Source organism: Pinus tabuliformis, chromosome 2_2 (genome assembly GCF_031772625.1).
Source record: "Pinus tabuliformis cultivar Carrire ecotype Pingquan chromosome 2_2, CPIR1, whole genome shotgun sequence".
Lineage (NCBI taxonomy): Eukaryota > Viridiplantae > Streptophyta > Pinopsida > Pinales > Pinaceae > Pinus > Pinus tabuliformis.
Window position 1 is genome coordinate 112862969 of NC_142300.1, and position 26637 is coordinate 112889605.

A 26637-nucleotide genomic window follows, 5' to 3' on the forward strand; every position below is an offset into this window, starting at 1 on the left:
ATGCCAAGAAGGAAGCAACCACACTCAGTGAAATGTGGTCTCTATGAAAGACAGAGGAAACCAGACTTAAAGCAAAAGAAGATGTGCGATCAAAGGAGAAAGCATTTGCTACCATGGCCAAGAGAAAGGGAAAATTTGGTCCACAAAGAACAAACAACAAAGATATGTCCAAAATCCAATGTTATGAATGCCAAGTTTATGGACACTACAAAAGGAATTGTCCTAACCTTAAGAAGGACAACAACAACAAAAGAAAGAGGGAAGAAGCTCACATGACTCAAGAGGTGAAAGAAGAAGAAAAGAAGCAAAAGAAAGAAGATCCTTCGGATCTCTACTATGACTAAGTCAAACTCTTTACTTCAAGTCTTCTCTCAAAGTTTTGAGTATTCTAGGAGCATGTAGGAATAGAATAAAATTGCATAGCTAGAAACATCTTCTAGAATCTAGAAGCATGAAGTACATAGAGTTCTAGACACTCATGCAGAAGTAGAATTTATAATGAGAACAAAATGCATGGTTACAAATATCTTCTAGAATATAAGAGCATGGTAGATACAGCTAACCATATTCATATAGAAGGAGCATACCTAGTATAGGACCACATCCACAATGAAAGAAAATTGATCATGATTAAGAATCTTAGAAGACCTCCATCATCAAAGGAAAAGAAACATTTGCGGGGCAAGGGTCTTTAAGATCCTATGATGGAATCTTCAAAAGAAGGTTCATGAACCAAAGCGGATGTCTCATTGGGAATCCCATTCATGGGATTCAAGAAAAGGATGATATGCAGGCAAGCTAAGATGAAGCAAGAAGGGCCACACCAAGGACAACCAAATGAAGCTAAGATGATCAAAGGAGAATCAAAATGAGGTACGTATGCATTACAGTTTAGTCATGTTATCATTTGTATATTATTGAGTCATGGGGATATTTCTATAACATGATCAAATATGAAAGTATCTCTTTCACCAAGGACATGCTCAAAGGCATGTACTACATTGCAATGAAGGTCAACAAAAGGATATGCTCACATAAGGAGTATAAGATTGCTGACTAAGAAGCAAGAAGAAATGTTGACTAGAAGCAAGCAATGAAAAAGTGCTCTCACAAGGAGCATAAGGTGGTTGACCAATCTATCTAAGAAGCAACGAATGAAGAAAGATATCAAGCATGTGAAGAACACCATGATCACCAAGAATCACTATCTAACAAGATACTTTGAAGATATCTCCCGAAAGAAGGCAGGACAACTCTGACAAAGGAAGGAAGGACCCTTGACGCCTATGAAGGCCTTGGAGACATAAAAGATGCAGACAACCAATTCTACTCTACAAAGATGCCGTGATGAAGAAGCCATCCAGCAAAAGAACAAGCAATCTTGAAGCAATATCAAGATGAGTCATGATGGGCTACTAGGTCGAAGCATGTAAACAAGCAAGTACAACGAAGCATCCATGAGAAGAGTATTCCGAAGCATGGACAAATGACAAATGAGTAGCCAGATGACGAGAAAACCTTATGTATGGCAAGAAATCCACTTTCCACGAAGGAAGCAATGACATGACAAACCAGGAAGGAAAGTGATCAATGGATGGTGCCCTACCTAGAAGAAGTTCAAACAAAGACTTCAAGACATCAAAGAAAGGAAAGAGATCAAGCAGCTGAAGGACCCATGAAGAAGAAGTTGTTGATAAATTAAAGAATCCCTAGTTAAGAGGGAGCTCTGACAGGTCCCTAATCAAGAGGGAGTTTTGGATCACCCCTGATTACAAAGGAGTGACAATTGTGTTTTTCCATCTCATGTATCATGCACTAGACCAAGACTAACAACCATAAGTCTAGATGAAGGCCATGAATGGAAATGTGGACACAAGATAGACACAACATTCTTGTCTTCACTTGGGAAGAAAGAATGGGAGGATTGCGTAATCATCTGGCATCTGATACTCTTTATGGATGTATAGGGCATCCAAGACAAGAGTAGGCAAGAGGACTGATATTCTTTGAGGGTTGGGAACCCAAGACAAGAATAGTCCTAGAAAGTCATACTCAAAGAACACCCATGTGGGTATGTACCTTGAGAGACAATGATGAAGGTGTTTATAAATCATTGGTCTTGCCAACATTGTAGCTCATGATCTCATGAAGAGATGGAGTTGTTAGTCAAGGCCTTCCACTATGACAATGTTGGTTGATATGATGCTATAGCAAATGGATTGCAAATCCAATTTCTCTTATGTGAATTCTTCAAGATTGAAACATAGCCAAACACCTTGTAATGTTGTATGAATACCTCCCTAGTTAAGAGGGAGTGTTGAAGGAAATGTAACTAGGTTCGGTCTTCATAAATGTACTTCTGATATTTGTATTTATGCAAGAAAAGAAATATTATTTTTATAATATATGTCAATGAGTTTCTTGCTCATTGAAATAGGTCTAGCACAAGTGTGAGTCAAATAGTCAAGAAAATATTGAAGACCTTAAGAGCATGTTGCACCATGTATATGTTTGTATAGAAATCAAAGAACTCTCCTCCAAGTAAAGTCAAGTCTCCTCCAAAGCAAAGGCACCATCAAAAAGTCTCCTCCAAGCATGTGACACCACCAAAGAAGCCATCTGATGTAAGACAGCAAATCGGCTTACAAACAGTGCTCAAGTTCGCCTTCTAGTCGACCTAAAGGGGTGGACAATCCTCTATATATAGAGGTTGTCCACTCCACTACAACGTAATCCATCTCTCTGAAATCAGTGAAGGTAGGAAGCCAAGAAAAGAAGGATGAAGAAAGGGTCTCGAAGTGTAGCGAAGGAGGAGGAAGTAACATTGAAGCTTTGGAAGGCAGTTCTAGGGCAAAAAGATAGTCACATATGCGAAGAAGGAGAGGGTCTCTCTGTTGTCATAGCAACCCTCTATCACAGTCACAAAAACTTCATTATTTGGGCTAAGAACATAGAACTAAAGGACCTCCCACCCAAGAGAAGAAGCAAGGAAGAAGAGCGAAAGCAAGAGGGTTGTTCTAAAAACTATTACAATCACACGTGCGAAGATAAGGAGGTTGTCTCTGTTGTTACAACCCTTACATTACAGTCATACAAGTTCGTTGGTTGGTGAAGAGAAGGAAGGGATCAGCATAAGGAAAGGATCTCATCAAAGGTACCTCTTCTAGAGCAAGTGCAACAAGGTTTACCAACAGTTGAAAGTAGAACGAAGTACTAGAAGGAGGACGAAGTGCCAGATGAAGGAAGTGTCGGAGAACAAAGGGTCGAAAGGAGAAAGGAATTGACTTGTGCTTGGAGGACGTTCTAGTCAAGGGTCTAGGGTTTGGAACTGATCAATAAGAAGCTTCAATAAGAGAAATTTACCAAAGGGTTTTCCTCTCAAGAGAAGAGAGGTTTTGGCCCTGGCAGAGAGCCAACATCTTGTGTTCTTGTTCTTATGTTTTTGGTAGCAGTTTGATGAAGTACACACACATAGATTAATAAGAAGAAGAAGAAGATTAAGCTAACAAGAAAAACTAAAAAGACTCCACAAATTGTTATCTTCTCACGAAGAATCACTCTACACCTAATTTTCCTAGATTCTTCAACACACTCTTCCCAACACCTCATTATACCCTCTTCTTATCATAATAAAATGGCTCAATAGCGCAGTTTTTGGCTTTAAAATGGTGTTCTGATGTTTGAGTAATTTTTTGTGTGTTTTTGGCGATGTTTGCTTTGTTTATCATTGTAAATTTCCATTAGGAATATTACAGATAGATTGTAAATCACATCATTGTATTACGAGAGGCATATCACCATAATAAGTTATCACCGTATTGTGAGACATGTATATGATCCTCATAAACATGTATATGCGAACGTGTGCATGCCATAAAGAAAACAAACTGCTTGTACAATCCTTAGAAGATATAAAGGATGCGAGCCTTTTTGGAACAAAGAGAAAATGATGTTTATTGATACCCTTACATGAGATTCTAGGGTCTCTTTTTATACCATTGGATTGTGGGCATTTGATATCAACGAAGCCCTCCTTAAGGCTGATTTAGTTGTCTTTTGGAGGGAAACATTCTAATTCAAATTTGCCCTTTTTTATTCTTAATTATATTTTATTTTCTTAATGAGAATTTAACCCCAAATTGATTTGCCAAAATAATAATAATATTAGGAGTCATATTAACAATAATTTCCTTTAACCGTTCAATTTATCTTTATGGCAAGATGGGATTCTATGGGGCTTAGGTTTCCCTCTGGGGAAATTCATCCCGAAATTGCCCAATTTTCAACACTCCCTCTCACTAGGGAGGAATTTCGATTTATATCAAAAGTCTCATCTTATTTCTGCTTTGCTCCCTCTCAAAACAATCTCATCTTGGATGCCATGTCTCAATATATAAGAATGTAAACATCTCCATCATCATTACATCTCATCTTGTCTCATAAAAGAAGAATAGTTCACAATCGAAGGTAGGGGAGATAGATCAGATCCTCTAAACCCTACAAGTCTCCATGTCAAATCATATGACCTCCATCTCAGCTATATCAACAAAACATCCATCTCATCATATCTCATCTCAACTTGATTCCTTTGATCATCAACTGAACAATGATGTTACGATCCAAAGAAGAATCATCATCATAGGGGAGCTACAACCCTCTATCCAATGTCAATAGGCGAGATTCACTTGTTGCAAGGGTAAGGATCACACTCTATTGTATTGACCAGTGACACTGGACCATATCAACTTAAGGATCACTCTCTATCCTATCGTCTAATGACAATAGACGAGATCGACTTAAGGATCGCACTATGTCCTATTGTTCGTTGATCCTCCATATAGACCCTCAAGAGTCAAGGGGTAGAACACCTGCATCCCAAGATTTGAGCGAGATCGACTTACCAGGCTGAGTAAGGATCACACCCTATCTCAAGTCACCTCAACCTATTAGCCAGATGCGGAGGACAAAATCCCAACAAGCCTAGCTTGTGGGTAGGATGACAATTGGGGTATGCTCTAGCAAGTCCCAGACTTGATGGTAGGGGGAGATACCCACTTGTCATAAATGATAATGATCACACTGACACACCCTATAGTGATAATAGTCGAGATCGTCTTACCACAGGGTTAAGGATCACACCCTATCCTATTGTCCAATGTTCCCTCAACCCTAGGAGCCCTTACTGCTCCATTCCTCACCCTAGGAGCTCAATAGGGGGAAAGAGCTACGCTCAGTGTTCTTGATCAGCCCGGGACCCGTTCCTCTCATCAGTGCCTTCACTAGGCTTACAGTTGTTAGTCCTTGCCATAGTGCATGACACTTAGAGAATATCGAGTCAACCACAAGCTTACATGTTGCAATACAAGCCAATTGTCTGCTTGCTCATCAATAAAAAGGTGATGGAGTCTCATTGCTCTTTACTACATCATATCCCGAATATAGTGATATTTGATCTTAATGTGCATGGATCTATCATGAAGCATGGGATTCTCTGCAAGTCGGATCATAGTCGTGCCCAATATATGCTCAAACAACTTCAAAAAGAGCTTTCTCAATCATATTGACATGCATCTAGTCATACTAGCAACAATGCATACATCTTTATAGCATTCCAATATACATATCCTAGCTCTATATGGCTTAAAGAAGATACTGCAAATCAAGAATCCATCTACCGTCGGCTTATCGTGGGATTCCATCAAAAACGTATCTAAAGAGGAGGCTCTTTCAATTGCTTCAGTGTAAAATATCTCTAACAGCATGCTTCCCTTGACGAGGAAGTCCTTATTATTTCTTTGTTACACTTCTATTCTTAGGTAGTGAATTATCAAGGGTTAACTCCCTCTGCCACTGAATGCTGAAATAATCTTAATCCTGTCAAAAACAATTTGTTACCTTATAAAACCAAATATCAAATGCATACCTTTAATAAGAGAGATTGGAAGTCATATCAAATGTTCATCATTCCAGCCTTCCAAACCCAAGGGACTTGCTAGAATTCATATGGAGCCTTCTTCAATCCATAATCAAAAATTCTTCTATGCATATGCCTCAAAATTCTCCAAATATGCTTCTTCCTTAAGTATATCATAGGTGAAGCCAAATAGTGCATTAGGCAACGAGAGCCAAGATCTCATCACAACCCCCTCCTGTTGAGAGTAGATGTTGCAATAGCTTTGTCATTAAGAATGGTCCTTGAGTGAGGGACATATAGCTTCAACATCTCCTTTTCTCAAAATTGTTATATGACGATCTGCGCCCTCTGAATAGGAGGTTTCTTCAATCATAGTTCTTAACCTGCAAGATTACAATCCCTTTTCTTTCTCAAAGTTTTGGTTCTTGTCCATGGCTCTACATCCTTAACAATCTTGATATAGAGGTCTTGTTACTCTTATACATCAGATGTACCTGCAGACCCCAAAACCAAGGCAAGATCAATAACAATAAATTAAATAAACATAATGAAGGTGTACCTAGTGATGAGGCAGGACTATCTTTCTTCTCTTAGATGTAAGAGTGGCTTCTTCATTTTCTTGCACCAGCTCCCTCTTGAAACTAACCCTTCCTCCACAATTTTCCAACTTGATGATCCTCAAAATGGATCATATCCTCGTTCATACAAGAAATTAGTGAAATAAATAAAATACTCATGCAATTACCAATAATCAAAAAGAATAGATTAACAAGAATAGTGACAAAAAGAGATGACATAAGTCTAGAAAGTACTTAACTTTAATATAGATAGTAGAAGGCTCTCAGCTCCTTCTGAGCACTAACTCTTCCTGTGAAGCTTCCACGTCATGATGATCTCTAAGAAGGATCAACTTTCCTTATCCATGATGTTAGTAAGAGAAGTATTCCAATATTCATGCAAGAGGAATAAACAACAATCCAAAAATGACAAATCTAAACTAGAGCAATGTCATAACATAAGCCTTGAAAATACTTATCTTTAATAAGGTTGAAAGAAGTCGTCAGCTCCTTATGAATTCGACCTCCATGAGTCACTACTATTCATCAACCATATGTCAATATCGTCTTTAAAAGGAAATGTATCCTCATGAGAGCCCCCTGTATACTCTATCATCAGAAGAAAAGTCCAACCATCGATGACCTCTAAAACTGCAGTATATCATCTCCTTTCACATCCATCTAGGGTTCCCTGAATCAATCATAGGTATTTGAATAACTAAAGTCTTTTCACTGATTCTAATCATACTTAGGCCTTTACCAAATCAAGACCACTCCTAGGGTTTCTCCAAACCCTAGCTTCTACACAAAAGAGTTCCTTAGGTTTTCTTCTAAATCTATCATGGGCTTCTCACTGATCATATCAAGGAGTTCCACTCTAGGGTTTCATTGTAGTAAGCCTTTAACATATCCAAGGTTGTTTAGAGGGTTTTCTCACAGACCCTAATCTCTCTTATAAGAACAAGAGCTTCCTAGGGTTTCCTTCAAACCCTAGTATCCTTTTAGGTCTATGCCATCTTCATTCCTTTTATTCTGCTTTGCTCACAAAATCCATCATAGGTGTCTTCACAGGAGTGACCTTAATGAATTTTCTTTAGCCCAACTCCGATACCATGTTAATTTTTCTTAAGGCTACGTTGTTCTTTGCTTTTGACAATTGCATTTACAAACATAATTTACAAATTGTATTCACACCACAACATGATTACATCATTAGCAATTATGTAGAAAGAACAATAACATCAGTAATGCAGCACAACCTAAAGGAACAACAGAAGAAAATCATGCACAAAGGGAGCAACGTGATTTAGGCCAGAGACCAAGGCAAAACCCCACGAGGGGGAAAACCCATCCAAATTCTTCTTCTATTAGATATTCATCAATTGTTCAACTGAGATACAAAGTACAATGAGACATATCAAACCAATTAGGCCACCTAGGGCCAACCAAGGATCATTTATGATCCTCATAAGTCAAACTACATCAAGTCAAGAATATCAATGTCACATGAGCTGCCATACATCCTTGCCACTGTCATATTGATACATCAAGATCCCTGTTGTAATAAGGTCACTGTTATGAAAATCATACTCAAGGACATTGTCAACATAGGGGCATAGCTATTGTCATCATCATGTATCATAGAAGTCATTAGAATCACTATCGTGCCAAATCAATGTAGTATATAAAGATCACTGCCCTGAGTTAAAGTCACTGTCACAAGCTTACTACTATATGAATTTCACAAACATAGGTATGACTGTCTATGTCACTGTCATAATGACAGTGACATAGATTACTTTCTTACTTTCTTATTGATCACTGTAATATGAAAAGAACATTGCCAACTAGGTCATGTCTCATTGTCATCACGAAGATCAATGTCCTTTTGAGAATCAAAGGCACCGTCTTGTTGGAGCATAGAACGCTACCATTCCTTACATTGTTGTTACTTCTACTTTATATAGATTCCTATCATCAAGTATGTTATACAATCTCGGCCACTCATAAAGACGGAGCCATATCACAGATGAAAGAGAGCCAACATTTAGAGTGATACATATCATCGAACCATAGGTAATAAACCACAAAGAAAACATATATAGGCCACTGTAATAGTGAAGCGAGAGCCATAGGAGAATAATGCTTTCTTTGATTATATAATATGAAGTTGCATAACAAAGTGATTCTACAGGTATCAATTATGAAGCGAAGCCATATAATAAAATGATGCTACAGATATCAAATATAAATCAAAGCCATATAAGAAAGTGACTCTATAGGTATCAAATATAAATCGAAGCCATATAAGAAAGTGATGCTACAGGTATCAAATATAAATAGAAGCCATATAAGAAAGCGATGCTACAGGTGTCAAATATAAATCGAAGCCATATAAGAAAGTGATGTTACAAGTGTCAAATATAAATTGAAGCCATATAAGAAAGTGATGCTACAGGTATTAAATATAAATTGAAGCCACTAGAAACATCATCGTGCAAGCCATAGATAGATCAGAAGTCACATCACTGTAATGCGAGAGGCATATCACCATAATAAGTTATCATTATAATGTCAGACATGTATATCTGAGATTCTCTGAGACATGTATATGTGAACCTGTGCATGCCATAAAGAAAATGAACTGCTTATACATTCCTCAAAAGATATAAAGGATGCGAGACATTTTGGAATGAAGAGAAAATGATTTTATCAATACCCTTACATGAGATTCAAGGGTCTCTTCTTATACCATTGTATTGGGGGCATTTGATATCAACGAAACCCTTGCTAAGGCCGACTTAGGTGTCTTGAGGATGGAAACATTCTAATTCAAATTTTCTGTTTTTGATTCTTAATTATATTTTATTTTCATAATGAAAATTTAAACCCAAATTGATTTGCCACAATAATAATAACATTAGAAGTCATATAAACAATAATTTCCTTTAACCGTTGAATTTATCTTTGGGGCGAGATGGGCTTGTATGGCGCTTAGGGTTTCCCTATGGGGAAATTCATCCTGAAGTTGTCCAGTTTTCAACAGATTTGAGTGTGCAGGTAACAAGTCTACAAGCCCAGGGATTGTTGGAGTTCTCATGAACTCTCCATTCAAGCATATTGATCATGTCCTTTACAGTGAGCTCATGTCCCCAAGTTGGAGCCAAATGTTACCCACCAAAATGGGTAACCACATAGGAGAAAACTTTTCTCCTATATTTGACAACCATCTAGCCAAGAACCCCTGATATTTACTTCTTGATCATGATATGCCATGTTTCTCCACTATCTGCATCAACCACATGCCTCTCACCATCCAGTATATCCTCTTAGATGAAGGTGGGTTTCTATTCAAAAGGCACTTCGATCATTTTGCAATTGGGTACATATAATTGTTTATTTTGGGCATTTAGTATGGATAAAGGGGTGATCACGAAGATTGACCAAAATTGACTGTAAATTTGTTCTCTCACCATACCAGGGGGTTAATTTTTAGCCCTAGTCCAATGGGAACTCCCATAAAGCCTTAAGTTTATAGGAGGGGTACTACATGGAAGACCCAAATTGATATAGTGTGTGCATTCTCCCTTGTACCATACTTGACACTTTCCATGTCACATTACAAACCCCATGTCTGAGATCTCCATTTTTCGAGTCTAACCTGTGTTGAGAAACCAAGATGCTTATAGATAAAGATGATTTCTCTCAAATTGAAAATTACTTGTGAATGTTTGTTGGCTTCTTATTAATATTGTGTTCTCTTCATCAAGCAATTACCAAAACATAAAGATCACAAAGAGACAAAGAACACCAGAAATTAGGCTTCATGCCAGGGCAAAACCCCACAAAGGGGAAAACTCAAAAATCTTCTTCTTATAGAATCAGATCAAAGTGAGATATCCAAGATCCAAGACCAAGACTGCCACAAAGACCCAAGTCAGCCCTCCAAATCTCATCTACGCATGTCAAAGTCAATGAAAGTCAACATTGGTCAAATCTGGTCTAATCACAGAATTCCACACCTGCAGTTTGGAGCTGAAGTTTTGGACCTATAATTTCGTAGAATTGCCCTAGAACCTTCACATGTGTGAACAGAAACAAGCTAATACACCATAATTTCTTCCTGCTTTGACTTTTCTTCTCTCCTTTGACTTCACTATTTTTCTTCATGTCATTGGCACAGAAATCAATGTATTTTGTTAGTGAGTGAATGAGATCAAATTGCCTTGTATTTATAGTTGTCCATTTGGACTTTAGTAAAGAAAAAAAAATTAGAGTCAAAGCCCACCAAAATTGTCAGGTTGGCCCTCCTTGGGAACAAGTTGATCTGAGACTCAAGAGCCACCTATTCGATCTCCTAGACAGATATGTATAGATAGAGAGCTCGACCTGTTGGCATATACATTAAGCACAATTTCAAACATCTTTTTCTGAACTAGAACAAGAAGAAAGGAATCTGAATTGAAAAAGTAATAGACCTAGGAGAAGGAGCTCGCACATGGAAAAAGATCGAACTTCAAAAGCTATCTAAAGGACTGAATTTCAGAGATTGATGCAGGCCTAAAATTTCAGGAACGCCCGAAATTTCAGGGGCCAAAATTTTAGGAAGTGGAGCAATTTGACCAAATTTGATGCAATTTGGCCTATGTTGACTTTGAGTGTGGACGTGACTTGGAGAAGGCTTGAACTTGAAGCTTTGGTGGCATTTTTTAGTCTGGTCTTGGATATCTCATTTTGAGCCGATTCTATAAGAGAAGGATTGCTGTTGGGTTTTGCCCTGGCTTCGAACCTAATTTCTAGTGTCTCGTCTCTTGTCCATTATGTTTTCTATATTTTGCTAAAGTGTAATTGCTTGATGAAATAACTAAGTAGTAAAAACAAAATAAAGCAATGAATATCATTCACAAGTAATTACCATGAAAAGAAATTCTATCATCTATAAGAATTTCAACACTTCATCCCATCACAATAAAGGGACAACAACCTAACTTTGTAATGCACATAAACTCAAATTTATGCCTGGTCTACATTTAGACTATTTATCTTCATGTTATGGATGAAAATTAGGGGCTTGAACACTTAGGGACAAAACAAGTGTTAACAACATGTGCAAGCACCCTAACTACCAATTTATGCAAATGTTTGGTAAAGGAGCCACATAGGCTCAATCATTCAATAGGATTCAGCCTATCTCAATCTTTAGCTCCATTCGGATAGCAAACACTCCATGTTTGTTGATGTACTTGTCCAATTCGCTTCACACTTGAGCAGACTCCTCTTCATCAGGGGCCAACTTGTCTAATGAAAGCATATATACCCCTTTTATACCTCTAGATCTATGTGATTTTCTCCTAACCCCACCCCCAAGTGCTGATTGGGCTAGACAAGATGGAGGATGACATTTGGGTGTAAGGATATATGCTAGTGTACATAGTGGAATGTTCAAATTATCTCACCCTATGACCATATGTTTATGAATATGATCATAGAAGATCACATCTCATGGCTCAACAGTGTCTTTGATCTGGCCTAGCATGTTGTCCATTTGTTCGTCAACCCAATCACTAACTAATTTGTAACTACAAATTGAATCAAAGTATAAATAGGCATGGTGAATTGTCGAACATATCTAACATGTGCCCAAAACTAACCATCAAGAATGGTGTTCTCCACCTCTTGAAATTCATATCTATCAAAAGTGAATGAAACCCTATCCTTCAAAGCCTGCCATAAATCACTTGAGACCATACAAGCCAATGCCTATCTTGCCTTCAAAAGATGCCCAAAGGTGAGGTAATAACTAGAAAATCTAGTCTTTGCAATGCTAAATAACACCAACTTAGAGTGATTGTGGGAAATGTGGTAGGATCATGCTATCATTGGCAATAAATTTTATTATTTTCTTTCCCCTCTTGTATAATGCACAAATCAATTTATAATCATGGTCCTTCATCTTAATAATACCATTCAGCAAGAGGTTCAATGTGTGAACCAAAAACCTTGACCAAAATATGGTAGGGTACATATGCTTAATGATAGCTTTTGTTGCCTTGCAATTAGCAACGTTATCAAGTATGTTTGAAAGTTGAATAACATTGTATAGCCTAATCTCTTCAATGGCTTTAATTAAGAATTCTGCAATACAAATACCAGTTTTGTAAAAATATTAATCATGGGCTGAATGGAAGACTGCACCACTAGTAGACACGCCAAGTATATTTATCAATGGCCTACCTTTAAAATTTCTCCAACAACCAGATCATGGATACACTCATTAGTAAATTGTTTCAAAGTGCTATGAATTACGGTTCTTTCCCTGTCAAGTCCCATGGTTCTAGCTTTGTCATACCCTACAAATCCTATATCCTTTAGTGGTACCATTGATGGCTTTTACCATTTCAACCAATAGGATGAGCAAAGAACATTGAATGGTATGACACATGCATAGAGAAACCTCCAAAATTTTGCATCCACATTATCCCTACAACCTTGGTCAAGGAAATCTAATATTGTTTTATACCCCAAATGCAAGGGTAAGAATCCACTAGCATAGAGGGATTGGGATTGACCACCAAACATTCTATCTGAGCTTGAGGTCTCAAGATTGAACCCTTGATTTTTTGGATTTATTTTGTGCAACCTTGTCTTCCTTTTTGTATTTGTTTCTATCTTCATGTCATATCCCCATTTTTATTCTTCTTCATGGTACATACAGGGTTGATTTCCAGTGCAGGGGATGGCCAGGTCAATGGAGCAAGTTTATGTCATCAAGGGTCCCCATGGAGTTTTGAGGAGTTTTTATGGGATTTGATGGCATTTGCTTGGCATATTCCATCATCCGCACAATTTGCCTTTCGTTCTGTCGCATTCCAACAAATTTCAAAAATCAATGTTATTATTAGCCATAACTTAATTATGCTCAAGGTGGCATTGCGGGGAGATTAATTGATGGAGCACCTCAGTGTAATAACTCGATGGAACCGGAACAAGAAGATCTACAAGATGGGATGCTGAAAGAGACTTCTAGTGGCCGAAGAGAGTATGGTGGGCAATTTTCCATTTTCCTTAGTTAAATGGCTTTAATTAGTCATTTAATTAAGGAAAAATAATTAATTGGAGAAAAAGGGAACAAAAGTGACTTAAGTGAAATAAAATAAAATTAAAAGGTCACTTGATAAGGTCAAATGGAGGAGCTTCTAGAATAATAATAAAATAATAGAATAAGATGCCTCTAGACGCATGGAGATCTATCCATGAGAACTATAAAAGAGGAGGAGAAGGTCATTTGGAGACATCTTGGATTTGGTATTGTTTCTTGTATGAGAGGTTGAGAACCCGGTTCTTTACTCTAGCAGTAGCCCCAGGACGGAAACCTTCGGGTGAGTTAGAGAGATTGGGCGAGCACCCATCTCCGCTTGGTGGATTCATTACAAGTATAGTGATTGTTTTCCTATTTCAATCTGGAGACTGGAGGGTCATTCCCAGCTATTGTATTGGCATATATCTATATATAATAAAGTTGGATTTTGTTGCTGCACTTCTCATTGCTCCTCATGTTGTGATCTTTTAGTAAGGTTTTTATGCAATTTGTGGGTTTATGGTTTCAATCAATTTTTTGGTGTTTGGGTTTTTCATGGCAATTTTCTGTTAAGTGCTTGATAATTTGATTTGAAGGGTTTGTTCCAAATTTTTCTCATTTGGGACATTACAGTGGTATCAGAGCCTTGGTCTTGGCTCAACCTGTTGGTTCTTCAGTTTCTAGTTGCAGTTATTATTAAAGGGTTTGCCGGAGAAGTTGAAGACCTAGTTTTTGTAGCAAAATAAGAGCCTATTCAAAGAGCTCGACAAATTTTCTCACTAACTATTCAACAAAATTTCTGAGAAATTGTTGGATGCATAATAAGAATTCAACAAAATTGCCCAATGTTACAAGTGAGCCAAACATCTGATTTTTGTTGCCATCGCATTATTATTTGGGGCCGATTTATATGTTTGTGAAGGTCGTAAGTCAGAGACCGCAGCATATCATTAGAGGACCAAATGATAGAAGAGTCGTGAGCAAAATTTCCAAATTAGTCGTGGCACAATATTTTACAACTGGAGCACATAAGCTGATTTTTAAGAAAGGTTCGAAAGATTTTGGCATGGGCCAACAAATTAAAGAATATTGAATCTTTTATTAAAGTGCACGAAACAAATTTGCCGTAAAGGCCAAATATCTCATTCAAATTGAAATCCGGCATAGTCCATGGTTTGAATAAGCTGCGAGCAAGAGGGGTCGTGACACCATTAGCTGGGTCGTTGTAATGTGACACACATGAGATTGGGCCCTTACTTAGCACGCTGACCTGTGCATCGGAAAAACGTGGAGCGGTTGGCGGAGGAGGTCTGCTCGACCAGAAGCGACGGAGATATAGTTGCAGGCTGCAATTGCTAGGGCGTCATCAAGTTGATTTCAGGAAGATTTGATAGAAGGATGTATGCATTCTCAAAAGGGCCGTTAAGTTAATTTTGAGAAGGGACTCGGAAGCCTGACCAAGAGGGACGATTTTCTGAGTCCAATCAGAGTACTGAGTTCCCTTTTCTTGACTGTTGGTCGAATCACCATGCCTTTTGGAAGGATGAGTTCAATCTCTGTTGGGAGCTCTAACAAATTCTATGGGTGTGGCTAAGTATGTTGTTTGAGGGGCTCGATTTATGTTGTTTCCTGTTGCCAGAGGGGACGTGGACCATTGCTAGAGGTTGCTAAAAACTCTTAGCAGGTCGTGACTCTTTTTCTGGCTTGATGTTATCCATCTTTTCCAGCTTCTGCATGGGTCAATCCCAAAGTGAAACAGTGGCACAATTTGTATCAGTTTGGAGCTCAGACTTTGGGTACTACATTGTTGGCCTCATTCCCATCATTGACTGAAAGCTACGACTGAGGCAAAATCTCAGTTTCTTCTAATCCTCTGTCATTCTTAAAAAAAAAAGGTTGCGACAGAAACCACAAGAGGACCAGTTCTGGGCTTAAAAGTTGGGTTATTCACAGTGGCAGCGTTGCAGGTGTTTATGCATCCAGGAGGGAAGAACCAAATTATTTACCAGGTTCTTGAAATCCCTTGCTCACTTGTAATATTTGGCCGTAAATCAAATTATACATTCATATCAACGTTTTTCTGAGTTATTAATCAGTCAAGTAATCACTCTTCTGTCTCAATTGTCTATGTTGATGTGGTGAGCAGTGTAATTATTTGTATCATGTTCTTGTCCTGTCCAACCAAGTGGGAGAGAAGTTGTCACTGCCTTGTATCCAAACCCAGTGATGATCAAAACCTACATATGGAGTCACCTGAACTCAACAGGATTTTTGAATGAAGTGTGAAAAATGATTATATGAATTACTGAGCCTGTTTAGTGTATGATCAGATTATTCCCTGAGGTTAGTGAAAGATTGTCATTGCCATTGCGAAGCTGCTGGTAGTGAAGTACGACGCATTGAGCAAAGTATTATGAGCTGAGAGAGAGAAGTTTATATGTTTTTTGTTGTAACTATACAGGACAGATGTGAGGGTGATAGTCTTGTTGACAATGTTGAAGCCATGAGTCTTAATGTTTACAGTTTTATTGCGCTTTGTGTGGTTATGGGTGGAGTCAATGTTGTCTAAGTGATTGCTAGTTTTGTGTCCTCAAACTCAGAATATGTATTACTGAAGTTAATATTTGAATATGCCAAGAGTGCTGACATTTTGCTGAGATCATGTTAGTGACGGAGTTTGTAAAAAACCTCCTAAATCATCACAGCAGTACATTAGTGGACTGCAATCTAGACCAAAAATCAACACAGAACTGCAAACCACTCTCAAAAAGGATCCACAACCTCTGCAGCAAGAACCGCCAAAGGATTTGCAGAAAGAGCGGAAGATTAGACACAAAACATTTGCACTCGAAACAGATTTGAAGCACATGGGGGTTGCATGGAAGATTCTCTTCAAACTTGATGAACTAGATGCCCTCCTTTCCAAAGTGAGCCAGCTAGAAGGGAAGAAATTAATTTGGGCTCTAAGACCAGCTATGCTTGCTCTCATACAACCCAAGTTCTTGGAGGAACCTTGTGAAGGGGTTAGACTTCCAGTTGCATCTTGTCTCAGTCACATCATGAGACTGACTGCACCTATACCTCCTTTCAATGATGAAGTTATGAGGGGAGTTTTCAAGCTGATAGTAGAGACTTTTCAAGACTTGGACAACAGTGCAGGTCCTACATTTGGGAAGAAGCTTCAGGTTCTGAAAATTATGGCCATGACTAGGACATATGAAATCATGTTAGATCTAGAGTGTGATGGTTTGATCCTGCAGATGTTCCAATGCTTCTTCAACATTAGGAAACATCATCCTGACACAGTCATAGCACACATGTAGTCCATCCTATCATCATGTATGAGAGGTCGTGATGCCATTTGTCGGGAGTTGCAGTCTCGATTGTTGTCTGTTTGGAGGAGAGAAAAGTTGGTCTCACCTGCTACTTATAAACTAGTCGAGAGGTTGGTTGAGCAGAACATTGGGTTGTTCAGGAGACAGTTGACTAAGGAGAAGTAGCTCATGTTCGGTAGGTCATGTAGCAAGAATGAGCTGAGGAGGAAGGGACTTTGCTTCATCTGCAAAGGACCTTGGGGACATGGCCACTCATGTTTGGGTGACGTTGAGGAGGTGACGGAGGTAGAGAAGGAGGAGATTCCTTCTGCCTTTCAAGGTGAGGATTCTTCTTTGGACGAGTCCATGGGTTCATATGATGATAACTCTAAGAAGCACGAGCAGTCATGTGGAGTTGATGACAGTAGCCCAGATGTGCATCCATGTGTGGTAGAGGAGTATGGCAAGCCGTTGATTGTTCCCATGAGGAAAGGAGATCTGGGAATAGATGAGAAACTGATGATTCAGTATAGAGAGCATATAGAGGAGCATGAGACAGATGACACACACAGTGTGCAGGATGGGCCAGTGTTGGAGAGTCAGCTAGTGGCTCATGTTGAGCCCATGATGGAGGATGGGCAGCCACCCTTGGGGTCATCCATTGATGAGGAGCAGATAGATGTGTGGACAGCTAAAAGGGTGACAGTATTTGCTGACACTTGTCCTCGGGAGATGTTGGAGTATGCCAGGACAGTTTGGTAGGAGATAGGTGGATTGGAGGAGCGTGGAGATTCCTATCAGGCGAGGGAGATGGTAGTGCATCCATCTTTGGGTTTACCCATTTATGAGGTGCAAACAGATGTAGTTACAGCTAGCAAAGCTGCAACATATTCAAGCAGCAGCCTTGTCCAGGAGTTCATAGACAGGGCTTGCAACACAGTTTGCCCACTTTTCCCATTATAGGGAGAGAGGCAGGATTTCTTGGACATGTTTTGATTGTCCAGGTAGAGCATCAGGAGTTGAGCATGGACCAGTATCAGCATAGCAGATGTATTCCTTGCATAGGAGTCCATGCATTGGATTAGCGAGAGATCAAGAGTTGGTACCCTACTGATGGAATTGTTAGAGTCGGTCTAGTTATCCCTCCATCAGAGATCAAAGCTCTTTTGCATTTCATGATTAGGTGTCCCATCAGTTTTGATCAGTTGCATTTCGTTAGGCATGCCATAACTCTGATGGAGTGGGTTGTGTCATTCATTCCCCTCATGCTTGGCCCGGCTGGTTCAGGCCTGTTTATTAAAATAAGTCTTCAAAAGGTCATTTACAATCATGTTTTAAATTTTTAGGTCTTAGGTCTAGGGTTGAGTCAATTTTGTCTTGAAAAGTCTTAGAAGACCAGCAGGCCAGAGGGATGTCTTTGATAGATCTTCACTTCAATAATTTTCATCATTGTACAGCTGAATTAGGACTTCTCTTCAAAACTCTGTTTTGAAGATAAGTCGCCATCTCATTTTTGTAAAAAATTGTCAAAATTTTCAGTTCTTCAAACGTTCAAGTGCAGCCTTGGTCTCCTTTGCCAGAGTATATCAGAGCTATCCCTGCAAAAATTATCAGAGAAAATCATTACTTCAACCAATTTTAAAGGGGAAACCAAAAAGGTCAAAGCCTATTAATTTTCAAAAAGTGTCAACAACCAAACATAAGAAAAGGGGTTTTGGATCAAGCAAAAATCAACAAGGAGTCTATATGAAGATATTTTTCCTCATTTGCAACCAGGTCTAGTTCATGCAGGTAAAGAGAGGGAGTGTTTAATAGCAGTCCCAATTGACTAAGAGGTCTAAAGGCAAGTGTGAAGAATGTCCTTCCTGGCAGTGTCTGAAGCCCGTCCGTCCAGCTCTCTCTGTTGATCCCATTCCGTCCCATTCCATCCAACGAGGTTAGGTGGCTCTGATGGCCCACAGAATCAAGGCCATCCGGCAGCAGTAAAACGATATCAGGTAAAGGCTGCCCTCTCTCTCTCGGCTGACCATCCATCCGGTGTTTCTAAGGTAAGGGGGATAGGCGTTACCTAGTTAGTTCTATTCCTTCCCGGTTTCACATAAAAGGTTGGGCATGATTGTCCCTCCATGCTCCTAGGATTCTGGTCTAAAGGGGTAAGGTCAAATCTATCCTTCCTATTGTGGTACTTCCGATTCCGATTCCTGACTTCAATAAGTGGTTGTTGGGCAGCACTGCATGTCTTTAAGTTGAAGTTCGTAAATGAAGTATCCTTCCTGGCTTGGTTGGGTCGTGCAACAAATAAATCTGGTTGAAGTGTTCATATTATATATATTTCATAAAATTGATTTTTCAAATCCTAGCCAAGCTATAAAACCAAGCCAGACAAAGGGGCATAAGCTGAGCCAGCAGCTAGGGTAGCAGTTCGAACAACCAATAGAGTAGCACGTACCACCGCTGGAATACATACAAGTCCCATTAGCCACACGAGCTGTTCCAGGTGGTCCAGATGACCCAGTTGCTTAGCTTCGCTCGGTTCCTGTCCTAGAAGTACCCAAGCTAGCAGTTCGATACCCAGCAGTAGTCGGTCCTGTTAGCGCTTGAGATTTCACCCTAGGCTGAGGAAGGTAAACCTTCAAGGCAACATCAAACCATTTCACCTCGTAGCTAGCCCTACGAGGTATGAGAAGGCTCTCTCGGGTCAGATTCGGTAGATCTTTCAATATGATAAGCTGACCAATTAGGAATAAAGATTTTAGGCTAGTAAATTGATAGGGGGGTTGATTTAATGATTTTTGGGGTTTTTGGTGGCAATTGGAGGGAGTGCAATTCAGGGTGCGGGGATTGAGCACAGTTTTTGCAGGGGGATCTTTGGGGCAAGGTAGGAGTGAGCGCTGATGCCTTAATCTGAGATGGATGATCAGGGATGATAGAGGAGGAGCTAAAGAGGGCAAACAACCATTTTGAATCCTCTCTAGACAGTAGAAAACATAAATATTGAACAAACTAAAAGCTGAGCATGTCAAAGCATGAATTCAAACTTTACCACTTCATCTGTCCAATTAGAAGCAAAAGAGAGATGTGGAATACATAAACAAACTTACAAGAACATGTAGAGAACACACCATCAACACAACAATCCACAAGAATCCACAATGATGTCTGCAAAACCCTGGCCTTCCTTTCCTTAAATTGCAGAAATAGATGTACAATACACAATAATGCTTCTCCCACAAGAGTCCAACCATGAAAATGAGAAGGAGAGAGCATAATATAGACCATCTAGACCATCTAACTCCTTTCCCCACCTCTAGGGGTCGAGCTCAGCTTCCTAGGAGCAGTTTGAACTAATTCTAAATCAAGCACTAGATAATAGGCAGTCCAACAACTTGCCTCTATTACTTAGCTAACTGATTCATGCATTAATTTTTCACTTTTTACATCATGGAAGCTTCTAGAAGGGTAAAGAGAGATAAAATCTATCAAAGTGCCATGAAAATATTACATTTATCCATCATCTACAAGTAAAAATGGTCAACCATAGTCAAAACAGTGTTTTTTGACAAAAAAGGTCAATTCTGGTAAAGCTGGCTCGAATGGTCGCGCCCCCTGTTCAAATGGTCGCGCCCCTTTGCAGCTACTTTTGAGTGGGTTCCACTGATCCAAATCAGGTGCAAGATGGCTCATTGGAAAGCTTGGTCTGTCTACTTTCCATCCCAAGTGGATTTTCTGAATTTGGAGTTGTTTTGCCCCCTCAAAAACTATTTCTCCCAAGGTCACTTTCTGCAACTCAAAAAGTGGGCAGAAAGTCATTTTTTTGATGTATTTTGAGCTTTTGGAGGCTCAAATCTCAAAATCAGGCTTCTCCCAAGTATTGGTAATTTTTCTCTTTGCATGCCCTTTCCAAAAATGCCAAGTTTTCAAAATTCCGAGCAGTCCTCCAAAATGGTCTCACCCGGGGTGAGACCATTCCAATGGCCAAAACCTGTAAATTGCACAAAAAATTCACAAATGACAAAATTTTCTCCAAATTTCTTGAAATTTGGGCTGGGAGTCCCCAATAAAGTACCATGCTCAGTCAAAGAGGCTTTGACCAAAATTTGGAGTGGATCGGGCGTTTTCCTTCGTTTTTGTGCTTTGGCCAACCGTCCTTGGAGCACCTTCGTTCTCGCCGGTATTTTTGACATTTCTCTCAAACCATGACACCTGTGTAAAAAGTGAAGGAGGTTTTTCTTCTTTGGCATGTTATGGACAAAAACCTCTCTCAGTTTTCCAAAATTCATCTTTGATTACTCTGGAACATCATTTGAGTGCGACTTGTCCCGATGTGTGAAGCAAGGAATTTTGTCGAAATGGAGCGAGATGAAGGGGATAGGGGGCTTCTAAATTCTTGGGGAAATTTGTGGGAGTGGGGAGGGATGTTAGGAAGCAGGAGAAAGTGTAATCTCAGTGACTGAGTGAGGGGAAGGGGTCGAAAAGAGCAAAACACAGGCCCAACCTAGAAAATTGCCAGGTTGTAGCTAGAAACTAGGGTTTGTACAAAAATGAGGAATTTGGCGGATCTAAGGGATGGGAAGTGTTTGTTAAGGTACTTTAAGGATAGGGGAAGGTGTATGAACATCAGGAAACAAGTTTTGCCGGTGATTTGACCATCCAAGAAAAATTGCCTTCAAAACCCTAGGAGAGGGAAATGACCTTGCCTGGGTGGCAACTGAAGCATGAACAAGGTGTCAAATGACTCATTAGACACTGACATGATAATGACAACCCTCTGAATGATGATACACTCAGCTGAATGATGACATAGACTGACATTTGGGCAACTTTGAACAGAGTGAAAGCAAACCCTAGACCTAATGCTTAGTGACCAAATTTTGCTTGAAAACTCTTTGAAATGACAAAATTTGACCTTGACACTTCAAAATCACTTTGTAAGAGCATATTTGATCACTGTAGGAAGGCTGGAAAGACTGACACTAACAGGTCCAACACCAACAGCGAAGGTAGAGGCAGCAAGAGCGAAGGCAGGGAAGACAGCCTTTAAGAAAGCCAAAGCAAGGAGGAGGATAAAAACAGTCCACATTCCAAGAGTGAAGAGCATCGTTCAAAGGCGATTTTGTGAATTTGTGGGCAAATCGGGTCGTTTCCAGGGCGCGCTACACATCAGGTTGGGCGCGCTACGCATCAGGCCGCAATTTTCAGTGTAATTTTGCAAGGGCGCTACGCATCAGGAGCGCGCGGCGCGTTGGGTGAGGCGAGCTACGCATTGATGTTTATGCCCAGAACTTTGCCAGAAATCACTAAAACGCCTCTTCTCAAGCATCAAATCACAGGTAGGCTTACATTCACGGCTTGTTCTTGGTTTTTGGACGGTTTATGTAAGAGATTATGATATATTTGCCATGGAAAACCAAGTGTAAAAACCCTCCTTGTCCATTAATTTGCTGTAAGGATTTAAATGCCAAGATTGCTGTAGGGTTTCAAAAATAAATGTTAACCAAGGTTCTCATTTTCCTATTTCCTTTCGATTCCCCATCCCCTATATTCACCAATATTTTCCCCAATAATTCCTCATAAAACCCTACACTATTCTCCCTCAAATCCTAACCCCTCCCTTCTACTACAAACATATTTTTCCTACCCTACCTCATCCCAAACCCTAAAACTTCAAGATTTTCATGTCCCTTCCCTTCCCTAAATTCCTTGTTTTATTTCCATTGTCCCCATTTCCCTAATGTTTCCCCTTTCCTAACATTTCCCTTGTATATTTGTGTCCCCTTGGTCACAGCATTTTGAGAAAAAGAAAAAGTCTACAGTCAATTTTGCACACAGTTGTATATCAGCATATATAACATGTCAGAGACCGAGTCAGCTTATGAGCAGGATTATGATAGTGATTCTACACTAGAGGTAAGTGTGCCAAGGAGGTATCACAAAGGTGGCAAAGGTGGTCGGCATGTCAGGGAGGAGCCTACCTCTTTGGCTCAATTGCAAGCTTGTCCACTTGCAATGGACTGTTTTCGGTATCTATCATGTTTTGAATACTGTGAGCGGGTCTCACAAATCCAGCATCATCGGGAACTAGTCCGTTTATTTGTTCTACATTTGCAGGATGGTCATGTAAACCTTGCCGGAGTGGATTTCACCTTGTCACCCGAGACTATTGCTCAGGCCACTGGGATACCAAATGTAGGGGAGGAATGGAGTAAACGCCAGCAGTTAGACAGATTTCACTATGAGCCATATATTAAGCCCGGATGTGTAAGACACTTGACTGCAGTTTTTCCTTTTAGTTTCCTAAGGGATGAGCATGCACCATTGATGAAACTCATCATTCGATATTTCAATTGTGAGGGCAGATTCTCACGTCTCTACGGGTACCATGTCCGTTTGTTGATGCATTTTACAAGGGTACGTATGATGAACATTCCATTTTTCATGTGTCACAACATAGAGAGGATGGTGCCTTTAGTACAAAGGAAGAGCCCAGCACATCAGCATAAACGCATCTATCATCATGCATTGATCAAAATCATAGTGATGCATCAGTTGGCACAGCAGAGCATTACTTGGGAGGATTTTATTTCTCGTGACCTTTTCACAGTGCCACAGCCACCTCCTGAGATTGTTCATGACAAGGGAGGGCCTTCACATCAATTTGACATTCCCGAGATAGAGCATGTCAGCGCTCCAGCATGTGTGACATATCAGCGAGGACACAGGGCCTTATTTGCATCTACACGACAAGTACTATCTCCACCCGGGGTGGAAGGGGTCTCGTTGACTTCATCAGCACAGCGAGTGTTATCTCCACCTCGTGTGGAAGGGGCCTCGCTTTCGACAGCAGCACCGCAGGTACAGGATAAGGGCAAGAAGCCCAAGCATGAGGAGAGGCCTTCAGGTGAGCCATCAGGTTTTGTTACTAGTCATGATGAGACAGCTTCATATATCAGGTATCTAGAGCAGCGCAATAAACAGTTAGAGGACGAGCACACACTTATAGAGCTGCAACGAATCCGTGAAGACCGTAGGTTGGCCCGTAAAAGACCGGGTGATTTGACACCTGTTGCGCGGCAATTTGTGCTTGAGAAGGTCAATCGACACTTGGAGGGGTTGTTGGCGAAAGCCAATAGAGACAAAGACTTGCTTCGTCACATGAAGAATCATTACTGGGCCCGCATGCATGTTTGCAAAGCGAAAATTAAGATCCTTAAGAGGCGATTGAGCAAGGCACTAAAACGGCGGAAAAGGCCCGATCCACTCCAAATTTTGGCCGAAGCCTCTTTGACTGAGCATAGTACTTGATTGGGGACCCCCAGCCCAAATTTCAAGAAATTTGGGGAAAATTTTGTCAATTTTGAAATTTTTATGTAAAAAACAGGTTTTTGGGCTCAACGCGTAGCGCGCCGCGCGCTACCCTTAAAATTGGGAGGTCCAAATCACGAAAGGTTTGCATTTTTGAATTTGTCATGATGAAATACACCTGCTCAGCCACTGCCAAGGCGTTTCATCAAGGTTTGGGTCCCCAAAAGGTCAAAAAACATGCAAAAAATGACCTCATTACCCCTTTTTGGACACACAGGTAGCAGCCTTGGGAGAATGCACTTTTGGAGGGGCAAATGGACATCAAATTGGAAAATTCCACTTGGGTTGGAAAGTAGACATCCAGGGTTTTCCAACAAGCCAACCTGAGCTCAATTTGGATGCCGGGAAGTGCCCCAAAAGCAGGTGGAAAGGCGCGCTACGCATCAGGATTTTTTGCACATTTTTCACCTTCCAGCTCAGGAATTCGCCCAGTTTTGACCAGTTTTGACTTGTGATGGGATTTTTCACCCTCCTTGATGTTATTAATGTAACTTTCTGTTGACTTGACACTTATTTACCTATTCTAGATGATTCATTCATAAAATAACAAACATTTAATGAATGAATTGGTTTCCTAGCTTATAGAGGCAAGTTGTTTTGACTGCCTAGATTGTAGTGCTTTGTTTAGAATTGGTTGAAACAGCTCCTAGGATGATGAGCTCGACCCCTAGAGGCAAGGGAATGGGTTAGCTTGCCTATATTATGTATTTTCTTAATCATTTTCATGGTTGGACTCTTTGGGAAGAGACTTTGAGACTTTATTGTACATTTACTTCAGCATTTTGGCAAAGGGAAGACCAGGGATTTGCAGCACTATTTGGAATTCTTGTGGCTTTATGTCTTGATGGTGTGCTTCTTTCAGTACTTGTAAATTTGTTATGTGTATCATTTTCCCTCTCTCATCTTCTGCAATTGAACAAATGAAGTGTTAAGGTAGAATCCATAAATTTGATATGCTCTGCCTTTAAATTTGTTTAATTTTCATGTTTTCTTCAGTTTAAGGAAAATCCTTGAGACTTCCTTGCTCTCCTTAGCTCCTCACCTGTCTGATCTATTCACCTCATCACTTTAAAAGCATCAAAACAACTGCCTACCTTGCTCCAATCAGACCTCTGCAGAAACTATGTCTAATCCCCGCACCCAAAATTGCCTTTTCCTTTGATTCGACAAAAACCCAAAAAAAATCACCTATAAACCTCTGCACTTAATATCTAGCCTAAGATCAGTATTCCTTATTGGTCATCTCAGCCCCTTTGAAAACCTTTTGCCGAGATAGACCCGGAGAGAGCCCTCTCCTGTCCTCGTAGGGCTAGCTACGAGGCTGAGCGTGGTATGATGTTGCCTCGAGTTTTGCCTTCCTCAGCCTAAGGCAGATTTGAGCGCTAACAGGAGTATCATTTTTAGTCAGAGGCATAGTATTGCAAGATCCATTAAAGGTGAGGGATACTACATGCTTCAGTTGGCAGCAGGATATAGGTTGGCCACTCATCAATATCTCAGCACAGCATGATGAGGTTGACCTTGGTTTATGCCAAGAGCTAGATTGGAGGTAATGAGTTGTTACGCAGTGGATGGAGCAGCGTTCCTAGTTGGAGTTATAGCAGAGCAGGAGCCATGGAGGCTTGATATTTGTTCTTGGTGACATTGAGATATAGGGGGATTCGTTGATGACAGGTTCAGTCAGAGATTGTTCTGGGATCCAGGCATTGAGGGGTCCATTCATGATGGGTTGACATAGGAGCAGAGCATCACCCAGTGGTTCGTATGGGATCCAAGCATTGGGTCTCAGTTGCGTCGGGCCACCAGATTGGTCCACAGATTTGGATTTCTTAAGGGCAAACAATCTTGGGTAGGAGGATTTTCATGCTCCCATTTTTATTCTTCTTCATAGTACAAACAGGGTGGATTTCCAGGGCAGGTGATGACCAAGTCTATGAAAATTTCGTAAATCGGAATCCCTACTGCAACAACTAATTAAACTTCTCCTATTTGTTAATTTTTGAAATAAATTATTTACTGATTCCTACAGCAAATATCGAAGCTAATACACTACAGCCTACACCAATTAAATAATATCCCCAAAACAAGAACAGAACATTAGAGCAAGATACAACACAAAGGACACAATATTTTTGGGACAAATGTACCTGGAAAAACCCAATGCGGGAAAACTGGTGCAGCAAATCTGGGGGTTTTATTATTGTGCAGTAGTAAATCTGAGTACAATTACTTGGATGCTCAACTAGCAATCCGATACAGAGAGAAACTGGACAAAATGAATGGTGAAATGCTCTCACCCTGTCATTGGGAGAATCTGAGTTTGATCATGTTGAACCTTTGCATACCCTCTGCGTAAACTCTACGCAGAACTGCGTAAATCCCACGCAGTTCCTGCGTCATCCTTGTTAGGTA

General features: G+C 40.1%; 1 protein-coding gene across 1 annotated transcript in view; it reads right to left on the reverse strand.

Moving 5' to 3' along the window:
• LOC149191618 (K(+) efflux antiporter 5-like) overlaps positions 1 to 26637 on the reverse strand; it is a 379177-nt gene that overhangs the window by 251160 nt on the left and 101380 nt on the right. Inside the window, exon 13 of the mRNA XM_089406719.1 lies at positions 10817 to 10860. Within this exon, the coding sequence (XP_089262845.1) occupies positions 10817 to 10860 (44 nt within the window). The remainder of the gene's footprint in view (positions 1 to 10816; positions 10861 to 26637) is intronic.